Genomic DNA, 24,336 nt, shown 5'->3' with positions numbered 1-24,336 from the left:
TGCACAAATAATAGTATATTATTTTCACATGTTGGTGTTCAGGGCATTGATTGTAAAGAAAACTATCAACAACCATTGTCTCAATCTGTATTATTTATCCACAGCTGTACGACTACTCACTAGACATGTGGAGTCTGGGCTGTATGCTAGCGAGTATGATATTCCGCAAGGAACCTTTCTTCCACGGCCACGACAACTACGACCAACTTGTGAGGATTACCAAAGTCCTTGGCACAGATGAGCTCTATGAGTACCTGGACAAGTATCAGATTGAACTGGATCCGAGGTTCAATGATATCTTAGGAAGGTAAAGATCACAACGATAAGTAGGGTTGTAACCAGGTTTGTTTCTGTAGTTGAAATATTGCCCGACACCTTGCCACAGGTATGCAGGGATAAAATAAATTGGTTTCAGGGCTTTTGTACCATAAGGAATACAAATTATAGTCTCAGGTGTATCATCAGATGGCTAGGGATGCCCATTTACATGTAGATTGCCTTCTCTCCCTCTGGGATAGATTTGACTTACTGTCGTAATTCAATTTGTTTCTGATTAGGTATTTTACTATAACATTTTCTTCCCCCATTTTCTTTTGGGTTTGGGGGTTAAGCAGGCTTTAATAAGATCCACCTTTATCTCAACGGAATTATTTACATTACCCCCTTTATCTTTCATCCCAAACTACAGGCATTCACATAAACGATGGGAACGGTTTGTCCACAGTGAAAACCAGCATCTAGTCAGTCCAGAGGCTCTTGATTTCCTGGATAAACTATTACGTTATGATCACCAGGAGAGACACACTGCAAGGGAAGCCATGGAACACCCTTACTTCTGTAAGGACAAGGATCATGTTCTCACATTTTCATTTGTATTTATAACGATTTTGCATTTGAGCATAGCATTGGTATTTGAACAGGAATCCAACCCAAACAAAAGGTTGTTTCTATAAAGAAAAAGAGAAAGCAGAGGAGCAAATGTGTGAAAGTTTGATTTGCATTCCACAATTAAAGGAAACCAAAACCCAAGAAGAGAAGCAATCTTATTGGAAAGAGTAAAATGAGAGGAACAATTTAAAAAAGTTTCATCAAAATCGGTTATGAAATAAGCAAGTTATGGACGATTAAAAAGTCTTGTTGTACTTACTATGTGGATCCTCAAATTGGCAAACGTGCTTCAAAATGGCTGATTTTGTGGACAACTCTCCATTTGTTTTGTACACATATTTTCAGATTTTCTCCTTTATTTTACATATTTCACATTATCTCCTCCTGACCTTGACATATATGGTGTGGATTATATTTTCCCATGACATATGTTGTGCTCAGAAGGAGGCAAGATGCAATTTGAAAGATAATGAGGAAAATCAGCCATTTTAAAGCACGTTTGCCAATTTGACGATGCCCATTGAAACAAGAGTTTTCAAATTCCCATAACTTGCTTATTTCTTAACTGATTTTTATGACCTTTTTTTTAAATTGTTCCTCTCATTTTACTCTTTCCAATAAGATTACTTCTCTTCTTGGGTTTTGGTTTCCTTTAAGCAAATTTTTTAAAGCATAAAGAATTTCATTATGTAACCTATTTTTAGTGGTTTGGTTGATGAATATTAATTTTTGTCACTGTGTTTGTGTTTTCCCTCAATCTCTTTACGAGTAATTTATTTTATATTTGATCTCCAAACTAGCCTTTCTATCACTTCCAATATTGTAACAACATGTCATATCTGTAAATTGTCATTCCCCTCTTCCTCAACTGAAACCACATCCTCTTCCTTACCCCCTCCCTCATTAGATCCAGTTGTGAAGGAACAGAACAGATCGATGCCACCAGTCATGAGTACGCAACCCAACACCTCAACTAGCGCCACAAATTCAAGCAGCGCATGTAAGTCTTAACAATGGTTTGGTGAATTATAGGGAAGAGTGGCAGAGATTGTGTCGAAAATTGCAACCCATAATCTTGAAATAACTTGACAAATTCCTGATTCCTGTTGCTTTTACACATAACAGTGGGTTCACAATTGACAGTGTCCCTAATGGCTATCCTAGACCAAACTTTGTGGGACATTACTGGCCAAAATTTCTTTGCCAAGTGAAGCATTGATTTTATACATTTGGGGCCAAAAGTTAGCGCATATCCAACTTCTCAAAACTTTTTATCGAAATTTCGCTATCTGTTTTTTATTCATTAAAATTTCTCTATGTACTAGTATGATGCGATGCAGTATTCTTGGCCCCATTAAAAAAGAAAGTTTGATTTAATCAGTGTTATCTATCGAAAGCCAGCGAGAACAAGTTTGTCTGTGTGCATCTGTCAAGATCTGATGTAAGGGACCTCCAGTAAGTGCTCACCTAGAGTGTATTGGAAGAACAACCAACTAAGTTCAAGGACAGCAATCGTGGCTTGGCTGTTAAAATCTTGTATCTCTAAAATATGAACATTTTACGATAGCTCAGAAAAAACATAAGTGGCAATTTTCTTCTACAGTGTTCTGTGCATGAATTAGATTGCTTTAATATATGTGGTTGCCACCATTGCCATATAATTGTAAAATGTTCTTTTTTAATGTTGATATACAAGATTTTAACAGCCTACCAATGAAATGCTGCTTTTAGATGACTGATTGTGTTGCTACTGGCTTTCCATAGTTGACATGATGAATTTGTCTCAAATTCTACAAGATTGTGACCAGACAGGGTTACAGTGCATTGATATGGACATTGTCAATTGTTGAATCCATTGTATTGATTATTTTGCAGTGTAACATTCACTTTGATTAGAAATGTAATGGCAGTCTCATCAGCTTTTAGGGTGATTTTTCTGATGGTGTTTGTTTTGAATAATATTCAGTTTTATTATTTTCCTCTAATATCTTCTGTATTCCATACCAGTTATTTCAATATGATGGGTTCTTGTTATACAGTTATATATGGTATTATGCTAGGTTGGCTTATATAATTACCAATTGATTCATTAGTTTTAGAATAGAATATAGAATAGGTTGGAATATAAGGTACAAGATTTCTTTGTAGTTTGATTGTCCTTCTAATATCAAATTGGATAAGAATATTTTGAAATTTTGAAAATTCAAAGAGTGGAAAAAAGTCTTGTTTACCAATAATGAAAGAATGATAGGCTCAAGGTCTCTGACAGTTCAAAGAATTACTGTACTTTGTGGTGTATTTACAAGCATGGCTAAACTTAACCGCATCAGCGGTGTGGTATATGCATGTCAAAGCAGTGTAATCCAAGTCATGTAATGTGGCTGCTAATAGTATGAATGTTTTATATATATATATATATAGATGTTCCCCTCAAGAATCCTTTGAGGTTCTATATGCTTCCAGTAGAGACAAGCACCTTAGATAATGTAGTTTGCACTATTCGTATTGTCTGTTTGGGATCATGCATGATCATTTAGAAATACCAGAGAAAATTGAGGTCTATGGAATTGCACAATTTGGGATGCCAAGTTCACATTTTCCAGTTACATACAATGGATTTTGACATAGTAGCTTAATACGGTGCATATTATATGGGGAAAAAAACATCCAATGTAGATTGTACATATAGCTGGCAGAAAATCCTCTCTTTTTTTAATTAAAAAAAAAGGTATTAAGTTTTCGTTGATAAATGAAAGAAAGTTTTTATTTGTTCTTTTATGAAAGATTCCAGCTTCTAAGTGTGAAATGGTCCTCGACAGGCAATACGTTTGTGTGTGTGTGTGTATGTATGTTTGTATGTCTGTAGTAATTTCTTAACCACCACCCAATTTCCCACTTTTATTCTCCCTCTTCCAGCATCTGCTCGTAAAGGTAAAGGAGAGGCCTTTATTCCATAAAAGCCTATTGTTTATGTTTGGGAGCCAGTACAATTCATCCAACTTATACCCAGTAATTAAGCAATAATTCTAAAATTTGCCTGGGCATGATTGCATCAACAAATCTCACCAATTAACACCATAGACCATGTCAGGGTGCAGATAGATGTATCCCCAATCAAGCAAAGCAGAGGTGTAGTGAGGGTCCTTAGGAAGTCAGTCATCTTGATATTTCAGATGACACCAGACTTTAACAGTGCAAAGTTTTAGAAAATCCCTTTCATAAAGCTGCATATTTGGTCCTCAGCTGATTAAATTGTACCACAATTCAAATTTCAAACTTTCCATTGCATGATTTGGCCAAGGTTTAGAGCACGGGTAGTGAGATAAGGACTTTATTACACGAGACAAAGGAAAATTTTCCATAAAAATTAAATAACTTCTGTTTATGAATCTCTGCTGGATGATTAATGGGATAACTGTTGTTGATGGCTAGTATGCTCTACAGATGTCAAATCTCTTAAAAAGCCAATGCTAGACAGTGTTTAAGTAACTTATAAGAACAAATATATATAATTGCAAACAAAAAAGCAGAGGTATTGCATATTGGAGGAATACGAAGGGTTCAAGATATAGCCAATGTCAAAAAACAGGAATTTTGTAGCATTGGATATTGATTTCTCATTTTCTGTCTCGACTCACACTAATCACATTTAATTTGTTATGCCATTTCATATTTCCACATTCTTTTCACTTTTGGTACAAGTAGAAGAAAAACAAAATCTGTGCAGCATCAATCATCATGTTTCTCTCTTTTTAAGTTTTGCCCAACTTTGAATTACTTGTCCATTTTGAAACACAAAGTCATGCCTAGATTCCCATTCATTCCTCTCCCCTCCACCCCCTCCCCTCTTTTATATCCTCCATTTTCCCCACATGTTTTTATTTCACCATTCCAAAATATTTTCTTTGTTTTAATTACAAGTTTAGACCACCTCGGGTGTTTTGTGACAGTTTTCAACACTGACTAAATTGTCAGTTCTGAAAATTTCAGTTAAATCCTTAGTTTTTTGTTGGTTAAGAATTAGTGGTGTCTGACTGTTGCTATAGTAACTTTCAGAGAATGACATCTTGTCAGTGCTGATGAGGTTCATGTAATCACCACTTTCCTTTGATTTTATTTTACTGCGCATATTATCTTCAAACTAGATATTGTCTCTTTTTTTTTACCACTGCTTATTATCTTTACACCAGAAATATCTTTACTCCAAAAAGGCCAAAGAAACTTTATTTTACCGACCGTGCCAATCCATACTGTAGTGTTTCAAATTCAAACATAATTTGTGACCCCCTTAAATATAATTGAATATATAAAGTAAAAATTGAAAAATTAACAGTTTCTTGCATTTCTTAATGAACATCAGCATTTAGTACTTGTTCATGTATTTCAATTTTATTACTTTTGTTTCTCTCATTTGTCATTGGTTGTATTAAGCCTTTAATATTAACAAGTTAAATTGCATTCAAGCTTTTCCATTGAAATTTTACTAATTATCTTTATAGACTTTAGTACTAGATATGAAGAAGTCATGTAATAATTCTGTTACTGCAATTGTTGTCTGAGTTGAAAACCATCATGGTATTTTGTACTGGAAAACTAACCGATTAACCAAGAAAATGTAGTTATTTCCACTCCCTTCCATGTTTGTAATACTGAAATTCATCTAAAGATGAGTCGTGGCTTTGGTATCATATTGTTAATTAGTTCAAAGCAGCACTAACATTTTGTTAATTTCATATATTCTGCACCAATACTAACAAGCATTATTCCCATGAATTTGTTAATATTTGCATGGGTTATTATTCAAATTCATTATTTATTCATGTATTTGCAATACAGTGTATATGATTTCAATGCAATAGAAATAACACTGAATGCCACCTCTATCTTGTAACATGAAATTAAATTCGCTAGATATGCACATTTCATTGCCCGCTTATCCATGTTCTAAAGCTTATATAAAATTATCAGAGTTTAAGTCTTGCTTGAATAATTTCTTCATTCAAGTGATGATTAGGATGCTTTAGAATTGTGATGCAACTTCTGTGACACATTTTATTTTGCAAAACGTGTTGCTTTGCGCAAGCTCTTGATCCGCTTTGCATCACTTGTTTCTCCCAAATGTACTGGGTCAATTTACTGATAACTTACTGATTGGTCTAGCCCTGCTTCGTCTACTTTGCAATTGGTCTCTTCACACATAGTCTAATCCTACTGTGTTTATTACCAGTTCGCCTCCTAACCATTTGGTCTAAATGTGTGGCTATTCCCTTTTCATCTAATATCCACTTGGACTGAAACCATTTTTCTGCATGATTCTTGAATGATGAAAATTAACAAATATTCAATTAAATGAAGTGGATAGTGGATGAACTGGGAATTTGATGGATTAACAATAGAGCACCCCATCTACTGGTTGCAGCGGACAGGCCAAAATCCGCAATGCGTCATGGGGAAAAAGTTGATGCAACCGATATATGGCTCACCATATTGAGAATCCATCGAATTAGACTTTGTGAGAATTACACAAAGTGGGCATATGGCCAAGTGTAGTGTACTGACCAAACAGCAATTAGAAGAAGTTGATAGTAGACCAAACAAGTTGAGATGTAGACCTACTGCTTGTTAACTAAGTGAATAAAAACAATTTACCATTTTCTCAAATCTATGACACATACTGGCTGGTTGTGCTATGTCATCTAAAAAATTGAGCGAACTGTATGTTAAGAAAATTCCTGCACATTACAATTTTTTTCTTGCACACCTGAATTCAGTATGCTATTGTCGAAAATTACGTCTTCACAAAATCTAAAGTGAGTTTGAATATGTAACATGAGTAAAGAGAGTAACGCAAGTCACATAGCAAAATACTGTACCACAGGAGTTGGGTTGCGAATTTAAAGCCACCTTCTATATGATGGAGAACTCTGGAAAGAGTGAAGTATGTATTGTTTAATTTCTGGATTCACAAAGTATAGACTTCATATCGGGAGTCTGCAAAGAGAGGAAATTAATGAATGCTCTTGATACTTTATTGGACCTCTGTTTGCTGAATAAACAATCATGAATTATTACATGATGCAAATATATATATATTTCTAATTTAATTTCAATATAAGACATTAATGCTACCATGGTAAAAGGAGGTTCAAAATGTTACAGTTTCAATATTAAAGTATTTGCTAGTATTTAGAGTATAAAATCTTTATTATTATTTGCAATGTTTTCTATTTTCTTTAAAGTGTCTATAAACTTATCCCATCTTCTTCCACCCCCCCCCCATACAGCGATCGACACGAAAGCACGGCCGTCCGGCACCATCCCTGGAGCCCCCTTGATTCCGACACCCACAGCCCAGACTGTCTCACCGATACCCAACCCCAGCCCAGCAGCAGCAGTAGCACCATAGATCAGTATCCTCTGGACAGTGGTTTAACCAAAACATGGAGAAGGTGTTGGGGAGAGAGAGAGGGAGGGAGGGGGAGGAGGCAAGATGGTGCTAGGTTGTGGGTCAACACTGATACTTATGTCTTGCTTTGGAGCTCATTTTGACAGCTCCCGTTATTGATATTTTTTCTACGGGAAAATGTAAGGATAGTTCTCGTACCCTAGTATCTCTGTTGCACGATCAGCATTATGGTTTAGAAGATGAGCTCCTTCATTCCCATCACGATCCCTTCCCAACATTTGTTCCACGCTGAAATTTTGAAAGATCCATTCTTTTGGCTACACCACTTCACAATTGTTTCCATCGTTGTACATCCTTCCTTGCTTTTGCAAAGAAAACACTTAAATTTAGATCAAGAATCCTTGAAGAATGCATTTAACTTTTTGTGTCTTTGAGAGTTGTTTGATCTGCCATGCCAAACAGCCTGGCCTGGGTTATATTCTGGGATTCCTGATTTTGACACAAGAGAACAACTAATATTGACAAGGGCAGCGCTCTCTACATTGTTTCTCTTGAAGTTTATAGCAAGAGGGCATTACCAATATTTTTCTCTCAAAGTAGAGTAGAGTAGCAAGTGGGTTACATGCACTTGTAGCGCAACTACAAAATCCAAGCGATTGATTTGGTGATTTTGAATGTGAATAGTCTGTGTCGAGATAGGAATCAAGTTTGTCCCTTCCTTTTTCAATGTATATGGTGTGTAAGAAATTAACAAGTTATATTTTAGAATGAAAAGGATAGGAGATAAAACAATGTAAAAGATGTCGATTGGTGGCAGTTTTCTTGAAATCAATGATGCCCATGGCAAGCTGTAATTGCCTTGTATAGTAGCATTTAAAGTGGGCATGACTGATTTTATACTATTTCACTGACAGGCTGTGAGGCCTTTAACTTTGTTGTATGATTTTAATGAAAATTTTGAGGCAAGTTTTAAGTTATGATATAAAGTTTGGGTTGTATTTTATCATGAATTTCCTAGATACAGAAAATGGAAATCTGTTCTGTTTTTTTTTAATATGATGACTCATTCGTATGTTTGTATGTCTGAATGTAGTGTGGGTACTGACTTCATACCAAATATTGAGTACCGAATGTCAAGCTTACAATGGTTTAAAAAAAACCTGCAACAAATTGGCGAAAGTTCAGTAACTGTTCAAATTATCAGTCTAAGAATGTTTTATAATCTACCAGTAGATATTACAGTGATGTTGATATAGGTATTTGCTCAGACAAATAAAAAAAAAAGTTGGGATTCATGTAAGGGGATGACAGCAGATATATCCATTTTATATGGTCTTGAAGTAGTTTGTCTTCTTTTCAAATAGTCCTGATACCTCATGTGCTGAACTCATTTGGTTTCATCATTCTTGGTCTAATTGTCATTTACTTTAATGCCCACATTGTCTAATTTCAATTGGCAATTTCAACCCATGGAAAACCCTCATTCACTGTAGCATTAAAGCTTCCCCAATTTTGCAGATTTGAACAAAAAGGTTGTGAAAAGAAGCACCCAAAAATGATAATCAATGTTTTGCCTGACAGAGATGCTGTCATCTACCATTGGGAAATGATGAAAATATATGTAAGTGTTATAAATTGATGGCATTCCATGTGAAAGATGTATTAAGCTCATCTTGGAAAATCTGCAAATGGTAATTCCCAATTCATAGATTTTGTTTTAATAAGACATAGAGCTTGACAGTGGCCTATTTTTTTAAGGCCAGGGCTATTGTTTGTTGTTAGACAAAGAAGGAAGCCCTTGATTTTTATTTAACTCTTATTTTCACAAACTTAGCTACACTCCTGCCTTTTACAGTGGCATTTTTATACATATTAATCTTCTCCTGTTGAAAATTTATTATAGCCCCTAAGAAAACTCATTTTGTAACAGTGTTCTACATAGGTGGTCATTATAGAACTTCATTGTTACAGAAGCTGCTATGGTGACTGGAATGAATACAGTTTATTTAAAGAAGTGAATTCCATCACATTTTTTAGATCGTTAATGCTAAAAATTGTGAAACCTTGCTACAATTGGGTACAAATCTATGAAGCGATATGTAAGAGAGTTTTCATGAACCATTGCGTGTTATTTTAGTTCAGGCTATGTTAACCCCCCCCCCCAAAAAAAAGTGAACTTGGTTTGATTTAATGTGGTGTATACTTCCTCATAAGGAGTACAAGTCTCCATTTGTTACGCAACCAGTCGGGTATATGTATCATTGTGAGATTTTTATTATACTATGTATTTATGAATCAAACCATCATTTGGGGGACATGTACAGATGAACTGAATTTTGTAGAATTCTAAGATTGTATATTTTGTACCACTTTTCTTCTTCTTTTTTGTTTCTTTAATTTCAACCATGTCAGCTTCTGGTTTGAGATTTTCAGTATTCTCTAATATACTCTAAAAGATGTCTACAACTATTTCAAAGAGAAATTTTACCTTTTGTGAGGGCTGAACTCTAAACCATTTCAGACTATTTCAAAGAGGAGATCTCAATAAAATTCTGCCATTTGTGAGGTTGATATTTTTGTCAGTGCAGTTCATTTCATTGAGAATTCCTCATTTGCATTTCAAGAAGCTTTGAATGAGTCTACAGGAATGGGTTATAAAACTGCCTTTGATTTGAAACTTTTTGATAATGAGTTCTCTCTTAGGTGCGATATGTTATGAGTGATCTACTATTCATCATTCATCTTTTTTTTCTTATTTTTTAGCAGTCCTTGTTTTATGTTGCATTTTTTTCAGTGGAGAGAGGGTCATATTTATTATTTGCTTGTCTCCAAAAACTTCTTTAAAAAATGCAACCTGATACTCTGAACTGAAAGCACTTTTAAAAAATGACAATCTTTAGAAAAAAATAACAAACCTTCCCTTCCGCATTGATGGATATATTAAGCATTACAGGTTATCAGTTTGAGTGCAAAATAACTTTACACACTGTAGCAAAATGTTATAATTCCTGCTTATTTATTTCCGGATTGATGGGGTGGGAGGATGATTATTTCTCAATGCTTTCGTTAGAGGAAGCTTTGCATGATACTAAACAGTGATGTTAAAAACTTAGTGAACCTCACAAGAAAATGAACATAGTTGAAAGTGTTCAAGTTCTGCCATGTTATAGTTATTCAGTTGTGAAGTCAGGTGATAAAATACTACATTCAATAAAGTTTGTTTCTCTGAGCTCGCAAGACATTGTAGTGTTGTTGTCTACATTCGACACTCGGTATGAAGGAGTGCATTTCATGTTGGGGTTTACTAACTTTCTAGCACAACTGTATAGTCTACTATTGTGGCATTCTTGTAGGATTTTTATAAAGGGAAATTCTTTAAAGAAATTCTGTATAAGATGGTGAGCTTGAATTATTACCTCTGTTTTTTTTTATATTGTCAGTATTCACTGATTATATTCTGGCTTGAATGGTAAAATATTGAGATGCAAAGAAATGATAGATCCACCTTTCTTCCTCGTAACACAAACATGGACCACATTGTATAGCTGCTTAATCAGATTCTGAAAAATGATGAATGTAGCTTGAATGTATCATTTTCTCTTCAGAATTGTCTTAGAAAAATAAAATGAAAATTCAAAATTGTGTTCTTCCTAGCTACATAATAGTGGACCACATTGTATAGAAGTTAACCCAGATGAGAAAAGGGGAATGTACTCTGGAATTGAATATGAGTTTCCATTACTTTGGAATCCCTTTTTTTATAATTATATTTGTGATACAGTACTGTGATTATCAGTGTGTCCCCTATGTTTTCTTATGCAGGATTTCAAGACAGTGCCCATTTAATGGGAAGAATTTTGCTTTTTATTTAACGTGAGAGAAATTAAATACTCGTATAGTTCAGAGATGGAGATGATACATAGAGAATTTTTTTTATTTTATCCCCTTCACTAACGAGACTAAAAAACCTTGACTGTTGCTAGTAAAATCACAAAGCAAGATGTGAATTTTTGGTAGTTTCTGTCATTTTATTTATATTGTTGGCCCAGTCTGCCCCAGTCCTAGGTTGTTTATAATACCCATGAGATGTGAAATTGAAATTTAGATGGATATTGGAAATTACGAGTGCTGCACTGTTTGTAGGGCGAGACTTTCTTTTAGTTTGAATTGTTAGTGATGCTGCATCCTGTAGTATATGCATTTTATAAATTGCTACCAATGGCAAATTAAAAGCAAGCGAGGGCAGCAGACTACCAGTGCTATAGTATGCAGCAAATGTAATTTATAGCTACAGTAAGAAAACTTGTCAGGGGAATATAGACTTCCCTTATTTTCTGTGAATACCTTTTGATTACTTGTAAATTTAACCCTTTTTTTCAAATCATCATGTAGAACTCTTGTAAACCTGACATGTATTACATTTTTTTTCATTCAATATTTGGAGGAAATGGTTTCCTCTGTAATGTTCTTTTGTGATTTGGTTAGTTTTGAAAACACCAAATATATTAATGTCCACCGTTTGTGAGGTGTGCATAGGAAAGTGATTTTATTTCAGTATTTTTTATGGTTAACACTGAGTGTCAAAGTAAAGTGTCACATGGGTCGATTGAGATACCTACTTTTCTTTCCCCTACTCATTTGATGGTACATAAACATGATAATGAATAATAAATATTGAAAATTATTGTTGTCAACACTACAAAGTATTTATGCTTTTGTTCTTAATGGTGTATGTTCATGGGTTACCAATATTTTTGTCCCGCCTGAATGAAGTTCGGCAGAGACCGAGTGATCACTTTTCCTGTTTGTCAGTCTTTTACAAATGTTTGTTAAATTTGCTCTCATATCTTTATTTCTTCACCAATTATGTTCATACTTGGAACATATGATCCGTAGGTTATGCCACATGGTTGTTATTTAATATGATGGGGTCAAAGGTCATCTTGGTCAAAAAGGTCAATTTTTGTTCAAATTGCTCCAATTTCTTTATTTCTGCATCAATTTTGTTTACGCTTGGTACAAATGAACATAGGGTAATACCACATGTATGTTGTTGAAGATGATGGGGCCATAGGTCATCTAGGGGTCAAAATGTCAAGTTTTTGTTCAACTTGCTCCCATTTCATTATTTCTGCATCAATTATGATCATACTTGGTACAAATAAACCTTTGGTAATACCATATGTGTGCTAATGAGGATAATGAGGTCCAATGTCATTTAAGGGTCAAAACGTAAAATGATGAGGTCATTTCCATACTTTTTTGTCTCACCTGCGAAGCAAAGTGAGACTATAGGCGCCGCTTTTCCGATGGCGGCGGCGGCGGCGTCAACATCAAATCTTAACCTGAGGTTAAGTTTTTGAAATGATGTCATAACTTAGAAAGTATATGGACCTAGTTCATGAAACTTGGCCATAAGGTTAATCAAGTATTACTGAACATCCTATTAGAGTTTCATGTCACATGACCAAGGTCAAAGGTCATTTAGGGTCAATGAACTTTGGCCGAATTGGGGATATCTGTTGAATTCCCATCATAACTTTGAAAGTTTATGGATCTGATTCATGAAACTTGGACATAATAGTAATCAAGCATCACTGAAAATTTTGTGCAAGTTTCAGGTCTCATGATTAAGGTCAAAGGTCATTTAGGGTCAATGAACTTTGGCCGAATCGGGGGTATCTGTTGAATTACCATCATAACTTTGAAAGTTTATTGGTCTAGTTCATTAAACTTGGACATTAGAGTAATCAAGTATCACTAAACATCCTGTGCGCGTTTCAGGTCACATGACCAAGGTCAAAGGTCATGTAAGGTCAATGAACTTTGGCCATGTTGGGGTTTTTTGTTGAATAACCATCATATCTCTGTAAGTTTATTGGTCTAGTTCATAAAAAGTGGACATAAGAGTAACCATGTATCACTGAACATCTTGTGCGAGTTAGAGTAGTATTCAAAGTCAGCACTGCTGCTATATTGAACCGCGTGATGCAGGTGAGACGGCCAGAGGCATTCCACTTGTTTAAATTTTTGTTCAACTTGCTCTCATATCTTTATTTCTGCATCAATTTTGTTCATGCTTGGGTGAATGATCCTTGGGTAATGCCACATGTGTGTTGTTGACGATGATGGGGTAAAAGGTCATCTAGGGGTCAAGAGATCATATTGCATATTTTATTGATTGTGAAATCAGGCGAGACTCGAGGTTTGTGAACCACCTTTTTGAAAGAAAGTTAATGTTTTAAATGACAAGTCCACCCCAACAAAAATATAAATTGAATAAAAAGAGGAAATTTCAACAAGCATAATACTGAAAATGTCATCAAAATCAGATGTAAAATAAGGTTATGACATTTTAAATGTTAGCTTAATTTCACAAAACAGTTATATGCACATTTTGGTTGGTATGCAAATGAGGAGACTGATGATGTCATCCACTCACCATTCTGTATTCAATTATATAAAAAATATTCTAATTGCCAGTGAAACAAAGAAATTCCTCCCTGAACATTTGGAATTAGCATTATTTTAATACTATATGGTTCAGTCAAGTTAGTCCTTATTGTTGAATCTGTAAAAATTAAATATTGTATAATTCAAACAATAAATACAAGAAAAAGTGAGTGAGGGACCTGATCAACTGTCTCATTTTGCATGTCACTTAGTTGTGCATATACCATTATGTGAAAATTAAGGGAAACTTTAAAATGTAATAACGTTCTTATTTTATTGTCCGATTTTGATGAAATTTTCAGCATTATGCTAGTTTGATTTTTCTTGATTTTTTTTTTCAAATCAACATTTTTCTGGAGTGGACTTGACCTTTATAAAGAATTATCTTATGTGTGTGAGCATTTCAAAGAATCAGTTTGTGAGTTTGAGTATTTCAAAGAATTAGTTTGTATGAGTGTTTCAAAGAATTAGTTCATGAACATGAGTAAGAATGAGAAGAAGTCCAGAGAGGAGAGAGGGCGGGAGTTGGTTCATGGTCAGATCGAGAAGTCTGAAGGAGATGCAGGGATAGTGGAAGTACTAATGGTTAAGCTTGAATTTTAGATGACTGATCAACAGACAGGGAGAAGGCCACTTCCATTGACGAGTGGATACCATGCATGACCATAGGGTTTTGAAAAGCACCCTAAACAAGCATTTACCATGTTCTGAAAAAGCACCCCGTAACAAGTATTGACTGTGAAACCCTACCCTCAACATTGGAAACAAAATGGTACCCTTGACAAGTATTCCCTGAATGCACCCTTAAACATGTACAACGCCGATATCTTAATTGTCACGGACGTCGGCTTTACCTTTACTTTCATTGTTTTTTTTTTTTTTGGGGGGGGGTGTTCAATCTACAATTAATGGGCAATATTTTTGTAAGAAAATTTGATCTACTTTTGATGAGATTTTTGTTACACTTTTTTGGGAAATATTAGGAACGATAACCTTTTATGGAATATCAAAGAAAATACATCATGAGTCCACTTCTAAGAGTGATGTAAAGTGCCCTATTGGGATAGAATCAGTAGCGTACCTAGGATTTTCCAAGGGGGGGGGGAAAATCGCCCGCCAAAAAAAATTGACAAAAAAAAAAGGTCTTCAACCACGAATAAAGGATTTCATGCCAGAAAAAAAATTGACAAGCAAAAAAAAAGGTCCTCAACAGGATGTAAAGGACATTTCACAGCAGAAAAAAAATTGAGCCCCTGCCCCCACCCCGTAGGTACACTAGTGGATAGAATCATTTTGCTGTCGTATCGTAATCTATTATTTAAGAAAATATATATCCTTATTTTAACAATGGTTGGGATTTGACGATTTTATTATCTTACAATGTTTGGTATCGTGCAGAGTTGGATTTGATATACACTTATTTTTTTCTTCCTCTGTGATTGGTATCCAAGGTATACGTTCATCATAGCAACGTGTACGGTTTGTGGAGCAACGCGCGCGTACGTGAACGTCATGCATACATATCATGTGTATTACACGGTCCGTAAGATCCGCGCGCTATTGGGGTTCGTGCACGCACGTCCAGTCGAATTGTATACGGTATATATTTCAGGCCAATTCATATTACGGATAACAAACGTTTTGATTTTCTTTGTTATCAACGAAATTCTCCTAAATTGACGTTTAATAGTGTTTTGACTAGAATTAGAGATCATGGCAGACAATGAAAGTGTGACAACCTCATCTCAAGATCAGCAAGATGATCCTTTATACAACCTTTCTGACGACGATCTGGCTCAACTGCTTGAGGATCTCCAGTAAGTTACATTGGCTTTGCCCGGCCGCGGCCGGGGGCCTGAACAGGAGGTGACGGTACCGCTCGATCTGCTGCATGCAGCTTGCAGCTAGCTCGACAACACTACAGTCCAGTCCAAGGCCAAGATGTTTTTGTTTTCTCGTTATTTTGAATAGGCAAACTAGTCAGGTTTTACTCTTGTTGCCTTGTTAATTTGCTTTCCTTTTTTTTTTCAAAACAATAATTTTCTAGGCTTGATTAGAAAGTCCTTTTTCAGTACCGGTACTGACTACTGGTAGGGCTAGGCTAGGTTATATTATATATAACCTTGTTCATTGAATGAGTGGGCTAGGTCAGGGGCCTAACAACGGAGTAACTTGTAGATGTGTGGAAAAGTCTTCCTGACAGTGTTGTTTCAGCCTCTTCACTCAGTCAACTCCTTCAAAATTTGTCTCGATAGGCACTGGTCAAGGAATTATGATTTGCTCTATATAAGCCAGTGTAGGCAGTATTGTCTATGTTTTTCCACGGTTTCTAGCATAGGGCCTACATGTACACACTTCTGACAGTCCTTTCTCGTGTTAAGTACCGGTATAGATCTATATATTTTGTTTTAATACCATGGCATGGATACTGTACTACCACCAGAGGAGATACTACGATCAATGAACAGGCACTCAACTCAAGCCTACAGCATCGTGGACTTAAAGTAAAGTCAGAGATGCCAAGTTCAAAGACCAGCTATGCGTGAGATTTTCTGTGAATCTGAGTAAGATCACAGACATTGTGTACAATGTATATGGGGATAGGCTGTGATAGTTGCGTGAGACAGAGGTTTTAGGGGATGAACAAGAGTCCAAAATGCTTGAGACTTGGTAGCTCTGTAAAGTAATAATAAAATTTAATATTTCGTTGTGATTATAAATAATTAGTATAATAATGATAATTATTCTTACACATTGGCCTCTCTCAATCTGCTCGCAGCCTGCTAGAGTAGTACTAGCGGCGGCCACAGTGCATGCTCCTGTGCAGGCCAGCACCATTACAGAGTCCACCATTTTCACCCTGTTTTTACAAACGGTAATTTCTTTACAAAAGGCCATCTCATTCTTAAGCATATTACAAAACCTTGAATATTGAATAAACAAAACACAACCATGTAAAGTAGAATTTCTTGTTAAATATTTGGATATTTTCATTTTAAACTGGTCTCAATTTGATTCATGTTCAATATTTTTTTCCTATTCTGTTTTGAAGGATTGGCAACAAAGCATTGCAGAATGAAACAGAGATGTTTGATAAATACCTCAAGCGTGTGGAGCCCAACATGGCTGCCATGGCTACTGTGGCACCTACTCCAAGTCAGTCAACACACGATACAAGGGTGATGCGTAAGCGCAGCAAGTCCAAGGGAAGTGGCATAGACAAACACCTTAAACTTGCCTCCGAACAGAAGTGTGATATAGCTCAGAGAGAAATTGAAGAACTCCGTGAGGAGATTGAGAAGTTGAAAGAAGAGTCAGAAAAGGTTCTTGATAATTACAAGGTAAGGTCATGTTTCATACAATGTAATCTACTCACCTTAATAAATATTTTGAGACTTGATAACCTAAAGAATTAGTTTTCAATTAACTTGACAAAGAGTACAAAATACCATTGTTACACAAACAAAATTATTGTACATTTATGTACATTGTGTCATATAGTGCTGTTGTCGATAGGCCTCATATCGACATTGATGTCGACATACGAAAGATTTTCAATGTTTCCGACATGTCGACATGCACGCACCCACATCGACATGCAAACATAAAATAAAAAGGGGTCTAGCCTAAAGTCACGAGTATAAAGCTTAGCTGAAAAGTTAGAAGCTTTTATCCACAGTAAGTGGCGCGATTAAAAGGTTTATTCAGCTATAAAGCGGCACATTAAATGAAAAAATACCTGCGAGCTGCGCGGCAGCAGAAATACGTCAGTGCCTGAGTGCAGTGGGGCCGGCCTGCCCGATCGAGCTGTCCCTCGACGATCGCTCGAGTGTATAGCGAGCGTAGCGTAGTAGCATTCACCGTACCCATCCATATGTACCCATCGCTATTCACCGTGCTTGATAATACGTTGCTCCTCAATGCATTACTTTTCACATAAACGTTTTTTGTCAAAGTTGTGACCGCCGCAATTGAGCGCTTATTTCAAATCACGAAGTCACAGAAAACTTCCCTTCCTTCATTTGGAGATCGTTGCACGGATCGCCGTGGCAGTGATGCTGAAATTATCGGTTGATTTTCATTATTTTTTACTGTCAATTTGAGGAGCTTGCGTTTGCAGCACATGTGTACCAGCGTATAATACGCAATGATCACTATTGTAATTGGTGATTCTCAAATTGGCTCCGAGTGTTATTGCGCAATGCTTTCGAGACCGGATCGTGGTACAAAACTTGATTCTCCAGAAAAAGATGTGGATTAAATCGGTGATTTTGAAAGTGAATTCACTCTAGCTTAGTGAAAATATGTTTTCCCGAACTGAGCCTGTATTATATAGATCTAGATCTAGTGTGGGGATATCACTCGTGTCAAGGTGAATACATTTGATTGAGAGTGTTATGTTCCACGATCGAATGATTTTTTTTGTTAGGGAGCCTAGGCTAAATTACGGTCCCTTTTTCATGTCGACATTGTCGATGTCGGGATTAATTTTTAAGCGACATGTCGACATGGATTTTTGTTCCCGACAACAGCACTAGTGTCTTATGATTTCAATTAGCTGTATTTATGTAGGCCTATACTGAAAATAAATCATGATTATTTATCTCCTTTTCAAGAATTGATATTTTGATCATTTCCTTTGTAGATCCTACAGTATGTATTATGCTTAATTTTTGGGTTGATTCGCTAACATGCGTATAGTATTTAATGCTTTATATCATTATTGACAACATAATAGGGTGGTCCCCGATCTGTTTTATCTGACCCCTGCATGCATGTCATACTTAAATCTTTGTGAAACAGTTCCTTGTTTAGTCATTGGTTTTTAAAATTAATTTGATGTTGTCACAAAATAACTCTACAAAAAGCATGCCACCATGTTGTATTACAGGCTGTAATGGAGGAAGCAGATACGAGGTGCGCTGAGCTGAAGAAATCTCGCTATGAGTTTGAGCGTGACATCTTGAAGGGCTCCGTCAATGACAGAACCAAGAAAGTCGTTGCAGAGAAGGTCATCCGCTACTATGAGGACAAGCAACGGTCTAGAGATGCTCTCATTGAAAAGCTAAGACTAAAGAATTCCACATTGAAAGTCCAGAAGAAGAAACTGCATCTCCAATTGAAGCAGGTAAGAAAAATGTCTATGATAATCCAAGGAATCATTTAGTATGCTGTGTAAGCATCAGTGATAATGTGTTCAGTAGTCATTTGTTTCTTTCTTCTTTATCCTTTTCAGTTCATGCCCATGATGTTCCAGTGTATCATTTGAAAGAAAAAAAAATATGTCTATTTGTTTGTTATCATAGTTTTAATGGCTGCAAAGCACCATAAACATGGTAGTTACCTAAATATCAAATTTATTAATGCTTCCAGAGCCAGAAATCGATTTAACCATCTAGGTTAATATATAAGGACTCCAGAGAGAGTTGTTGCTTTTTGCTTACATTATCAAGACCACAGAATTGATAACGACAGTGAATATTGATCATTTTTGCCATTTTTAAGTTTGAAAATATTTTTAAATACTGATTGCCCATAAAAACGATTTTGTACCTATCTTTAGCAGTCTTTGTAGACAAATTTTGATTTCATATTTGCTTTCATCTGTAGAAAGAAGAGATGGGAGAGGTGCTTCATGAGGTAGACTTCCAGCAGTTAAAGATTGAGAACAGTCAATACCTGGAGAAGATCGATGAGAGAAACCAAGATCTTCTTAGACTCAAACTCATGGCTGGAAACACATTGCAAGTCCTCAACTCCTACAAGGTCAGAAATCTTCTTGTTTTGCTCACTTACTGTGTTTTCTCTTTTATTTTTTTTTTCCAAGCTGAGATTCCCATACATTGATTTACTTTTATTATAGATTATGATCTGAAAAGGAAAATTTGTTTTAGGGGTAATTTAATCTATTATATTGAGGCAGGGGGGGAAATGATTTTTCTTCCCCTGGAGCTACATGTTGAACTCACCAGCCAAAATTTTCTACATTGTGTTACAGTCTACATTGGACTCCATGTAAATTTAAGGAGCTCTGTGTTAATTTCCAGGTGTCTTGGGGCATTTGGGGACGAATTTGCCCCAAGGCCCCCCCCCCCCCTTAATATTTTCCTTCATTAGATTTTATGAATAATGCAGATATACAGTCTTTCTTTTTTTTTCTTTGAAAACAATGGTGAATTTTTAAAAATGTATGTTGGGTCTTGGTACAAACAAATACTGCAAAGTGCGAATTCTTTCAGAGGAATAAATAATGTAAGATACATGTAAATTGTTTTATGGAGTCATTTTTTTAGTAATAAATACTATTGCAAACCCATGTTGGGGGGGGGTTATGCAGGTCATTTCCTGACATTTGCATTCCTTTTTTATTTTCAAAAATCCTTCATGTGATTTTCTTTCGTATACCATTCTCTGTTACTATTCACTCACTGCAGAAAAAACTTCAGACCCTCACGATGGAATCAGACAGATTAGGAAATGAAATTGCATCCAGAAATGAACTACTTTCACGAATTGATGCTGAAACAGAAACTGTAGAGGAGGTGAGGTAAAGGTTAAGTTTTTGAAATGTCATAACTAGTTCATGAAACAAGTATTACTGAGCTTCCTGCCAGAGTTTGAGATCACATGAACAAGGTTAAAGGCCATTTAGGGTCAATGAACTTAGACCATGTTGGGGGAATCAATATCAAAATCTTAACTGAATATGAAGTTTTTGAAATGTCATAACTTGAAAAGTATATGGATCTAGTTCATAAAACTTATCTTGAATTTCAGGTCACATGACCAAGGTCAATGAACTTTGGCTGGGTTGGGGATATTTGTTGAATTCCCATCATAACTTTATGAATCTAGTTCATGGACATAGGGTAATCAAGTGTCACTGGTCGTCTTGACAAGTCTTCGATCACACGATTAAGGTTCAATGTTGTTTACAGCCAATGAACATAGTATTTTAATCATTATATGAATTTTTTTTTTTGTGAATGATTATTCTATAGTCATTTTCAAAGTCAGCACAGCTGCTGTATTGAATCAGGTACTGCAGGCAAGACTGCCAGAGGCGTTCCACTTTTCATCTTTACATTCCACATTGATTTTCACTATTTTCTATGGTTGATTGACTATTGTCTCCCCCCCCCCCATCAATTTGATTTCCAAAAGTCAAAGAGCAGTTGTCTGTATAATGATGGCATTTTAATTATATTTATCAATGTTCTCTTTACGTGTCTAGGAGAGGTCCTCAGCGGAAGAGTTGAACAGAAGGCTTCGACATCAGCTTGAGGATTACAAGGTTCCTGAGGTGGTAGAGTATGTCCAGGAGAAAGCTGATCTCTATGAGCTTCAAAAGACGGTCAAGAGCTGGGAGAGGAAAGTCGAAATTGCAGAAGTAAGAAAGGAAAATACTTATTGGCCTATTGGCCGGCCATATCTGCCAGGGATCCATTTCATAAAGACTTAAAACTATGGTAACTTTGCCATTGTTGTAACCTCCATTGTAGCCTTGATTGTGATTGGCTGCTGAGCCCTGTTATTATGGTAGTTACAATAATGGCAAAGTTAACCATATATTTTCCTCTTTGTTAAACGGTCCCAGTAGTCAAAAGTGACAGTATCAGGATAATTTGGCATAAAACTGCTTGGAAAAATACAAAAGAAATAGTGTTATCTTAAAAAGAAAGAGATCGTCGGATATCTCAATCATGTTTTCTGGTGACTTTTTATTATCCAACAATCAAAATAATTGCATATCAGCCATCACTTTCTGCATGAGATTATGAACACTCATGCTGGCAGCGCCACAGTAAATGTGCACACCACTTTGTATGATACATGTTACATAAACAGACATCTCATGGGTTCTATAATGCATATCGGGAAATTACATGTGGGCTCAGGGCACTTCGCCCACAAATGCTCCAAAGAGCTCTAGAAAATAAGAAAAAAATCCTGGAAAATCCCCATTCCCCACAATGTCAAAGCTTCTCCAATGTTGCAGGTCTAGGAAGTACATTGTGAAAAGTAGCCCCTGTAAATGAAAATGTATTTGCCTGATGCAAGTTGTTGTTTTTTGAACAGCACCCTATTGCAAAACATGTTTACCGGTATGATATGTTAGCCATTTTTTTCTTTAAATAGAGTGTAGTCTGATTAGTCAAGGTACATTTTTATTACAGTTTCAACTAGATCTCAATAGGCTGATGATAACTTTTCATCACTGTTTTAGGAATGTTCAACTTGAAGGAAGAAAGCAGAATATTTTTTTTCAATCTCTTTCCATCTTCTCCTTTTTTTTTTGCTTTCTACAATGAACCACAGGTTGATTTAAAAAAAATCAACTATGATAATAATATTCTGCTATCAAGTATTACATGATGACAACAAATAATAAATTGTAGATGTTAACAAGATAAAGTGTACGCTTTAGAAACAGGAATGCCCCAATTGGTAAATTTGTTTTTAATAGAACCTTTGCTTTATTCCTATATGTCATTTCCTTCTTTTCTTTCTAGATGGCCTTGAAGACGCATCGAAAGACCTGGCAACAGATGAGAATGTCCAGCGAACACCAGCAGTGGGGTGTCATTGCATAAAGCTGTTCCTATTCCCTAGGTTAAGAACTATTGTTAAAATAATGACATGCCCCTGTATGCTCCTAAACTGGTGGGATCAGAGGAATTAATACCTGGTTCTTCGCTTCACTCTTCCTATTCAAGGTGTGACATTTGATGCAAATTGGGAACTGGGAAGTGTTTCATAAAGCAAGTAGTCAGTGATTTTCACAGACAATTTTTTTCTGAGCCAATCAGATGAAAGGATTTCAGTAAAAGTATGAAATGTTTGTTTCATGGAATGCTCACCTGGACTTGATATTTATTGCAGCATGAATTGCACCTGTACCACAAGTTTATATCCTTCAATGGGGACAAGAACGATAATGTGAAACTATGTATAGTGTATATAATAGATTTATATTGTTCATCATTGTAGGCTAGGGGTGGTATTCTAAACATTGTCTTTTCTCAGAGATATGACAGAATCTCTTTTCTGGTGGATATCATAACTTTTGTCATTAAAATTGTCATGAATTTTGTATCTTCTCTTTACATAGTTCATAAATGCGCATAATCCCAATATACAAGCAAAAGATATGACAAAATTTATGACACATTCTAGCAGTCATTCATTTTGTGATTTCGTTTGGTACCATAATATCCCGATAACCTGCAGACTAAATATTTAGATTGGATTGTTGTTTTAGTTCCACTCATCATCCATGACTATTTTCAAAAATGTTTATTCATGGTACAAATAGTTAGACCCTAAATATTAAATCCTCTTTTTTTTAATGTTTTCCTTTTTAAAAAAAATCTCTCTTCTAAAAATCCTTCACAGCTCCCTGTTTCTCTTTGTAATTAAGTGTGTCAGTATGTGCCATTGGGCCTTCCTGTTAGAAGGGCTTCCACTCGGAACTAATGATTATTTTATTATAATGGGCAGGAACATGGAGAGAAAATGACAGAGAAAAGACAATGTTCAGAATACTGATTTGTGACAATCATAGCAGTGTCACATCTCGGGAGAGAAATTACAAAATATATGACATGGTTCCATAATATCACCCCAGAATCTAGAACTGCAAAAACATTTACATGTGTAAAAAGAGTTTCTATTGTTTTTGTCTCACCTGCGAAGCAAAGTGAGACTATAGGCGCCGCTTTTCCGACGGCGACGGCGGCGGCGGCGGCGTCAACATCAAATCTTAACCTGAGGTTAAGTTTTTGAAATGACATCATAACTTAGAAAGTATATGGACCTAGTTCATGAAACTTGGACATAAGGTTAATCAAGTATCAATGAACATCCTGCATGAGTTTCACGTCACATGACCAAGGTCAAAGGTCATTTAGGGTCAATGAACTTTGGACGAATTGGGGATATCTGTTGAATTCCCATCATAACTTTGAAAGTTTATGGATCTGATTCATGAAACTTGGACATAATAGTAATCAAGCATCACTGAAGATTTTGTGCAAGTTTCAGGTCACATGATCAAGGTCAAAGGTCATTTAGGGTCAATGAACTTTGGCCGAATTGGGGATATCTGTTGAATTCCCATCATAACTTTGAAAGTTTATGGATCTGATTCATGAAACTTGGACATAATAGTAATCAAGCATCACTGAACATTTTGTGCAAGTTTCAGGTCTCATGATTAAGGTCAAAGGTCATTTAGGGTCAATGAACTTTGGCCGAATCGGGGGTATCTGTTGAATTACCATCATAACTTTGAAAGTTTATTGGTCTAGTTCGTTAAACTTGGACATTAGAGTAACCAAGTATCACTGAACATCCTGTGCGTGTTTCAGGTCACATGTCCAAGGTCAAAGGTCAATGAACTTTAGCCGAATTGGGTGTATCTGTTGAATTACCATCATAACTTTGAAAGTTTATGGATCTGATTCATGAAACTTGTACATAAGAGTAATCAAGTATCACTGAACATCCTGTTCCAGTTTCAGGTCACATGATCAAGGTCAAAGGTCATGTAAGGTCAATGAACTTTGGCCATGTTGGGTTTTTTTGTT

General features: G+C 35.9%; 2 protein-coding genes across 2 annotated transcripts in view; both read left to right on the top strand.

The window, feature by feature from the left end:
• Window positions 1-9,863, top strand: part of LOC121407326 (casein kinase II subunit alpha-like) — a 38,182-nt gene extending 28,319 nt beyond the window's left edge. The window contains exons 8-12 of the mRNA XM_041598363.1: window positions 105-307; window positions 689-837; window positions 1,796-1,888; window positions 3,805-3,819; window positions 7,173-9,863. Of these exons, the coding sequence (XP_041454297.1) occupies window positions 105-307; window positions 689-837; window positions 1,796-1,888; window positions 3,805-3,819; window positions 7,173-7,294 (582 nt within the window). The 3' untranslated portion in view covers window positions 7,295-9,863. The remainder of the gene's footprint in view (window positions 1-104; window positions 308-688; window positions 838-1,795; window positions 1,889-3,804; window positions 3,820-7,172) is intronic.
• Window positions 9,864-15,332: 5,469 nt separating this feature from the next.
• Window positions 15,333-22,854, top strand: LOC121407325 (coiled-coil domain-containing protein 113-like). Its single transcript, XM_041598362.1, has 7 exons — window positions 15,333-15,564; window positions 16,800-17,088; window positions 18,639-18,875; window positions 19,358-19,513; window positions 20,182-20,289; window positions 20,982-21,137; window positions 22,261-22,854. Exons 1-7 carry the CDS (start codon window positions 15,461-15,463, stop codon window positions 22,339-22,341), a joined length of 1,131 nt encoding a protein of 376 aa, XP_041454296.1. The 5' UTR covers window positions 15,333-15,460; the 3' UTR covers window positions 22,342-22,854.
• The last annotated feature ends 1,482 nt before the right edge of the window (window positions 22,855-24,336 follow it).

Source organism: Lytechinus variegatus, chromosome 2 (assembly GCF_018143015.1).
Source record: "Lytechinus variegatus isolate NC3 chromosome 2, Lvar_3.0, whole genome shotgun sequence".
NCBI classification, from domain to species: Eukaryota; Metazoa; Echinodermata; class Echinoidea; order Temnopleuroida; family Toxopneustidae; genus Lytechinus; species Lytechinus variegatus.
This window is presented reverse-complemented; position numbering and strand designations above follow the sequence as displayed.

Bases quoted from the DNA above. Each gene is read 5' to 3' on its own strand.
- LOC121407325 (XM_041598362.1), top strand. From the start codon at position 15,461: ATGGCAGACAATGAAAGTGTGACAACCTCATCTCAAGATCAGCAAGAT. The intron at 18,876-19,357 runs GTAAGAAAAATG...TTTCATCTGTAG, and splicing joins TGCATCTCCAATTGAAGCAG to AAAGAAGAGATGGGAGAGGT. The intron at 21,138-22,260 runs GTAAGAAAGGAA...TTTTCTTTCTAG, and splicing joins GGAAAGTCGAAATTGCAGAA to ATGGCCTTGAAGACGCATCG.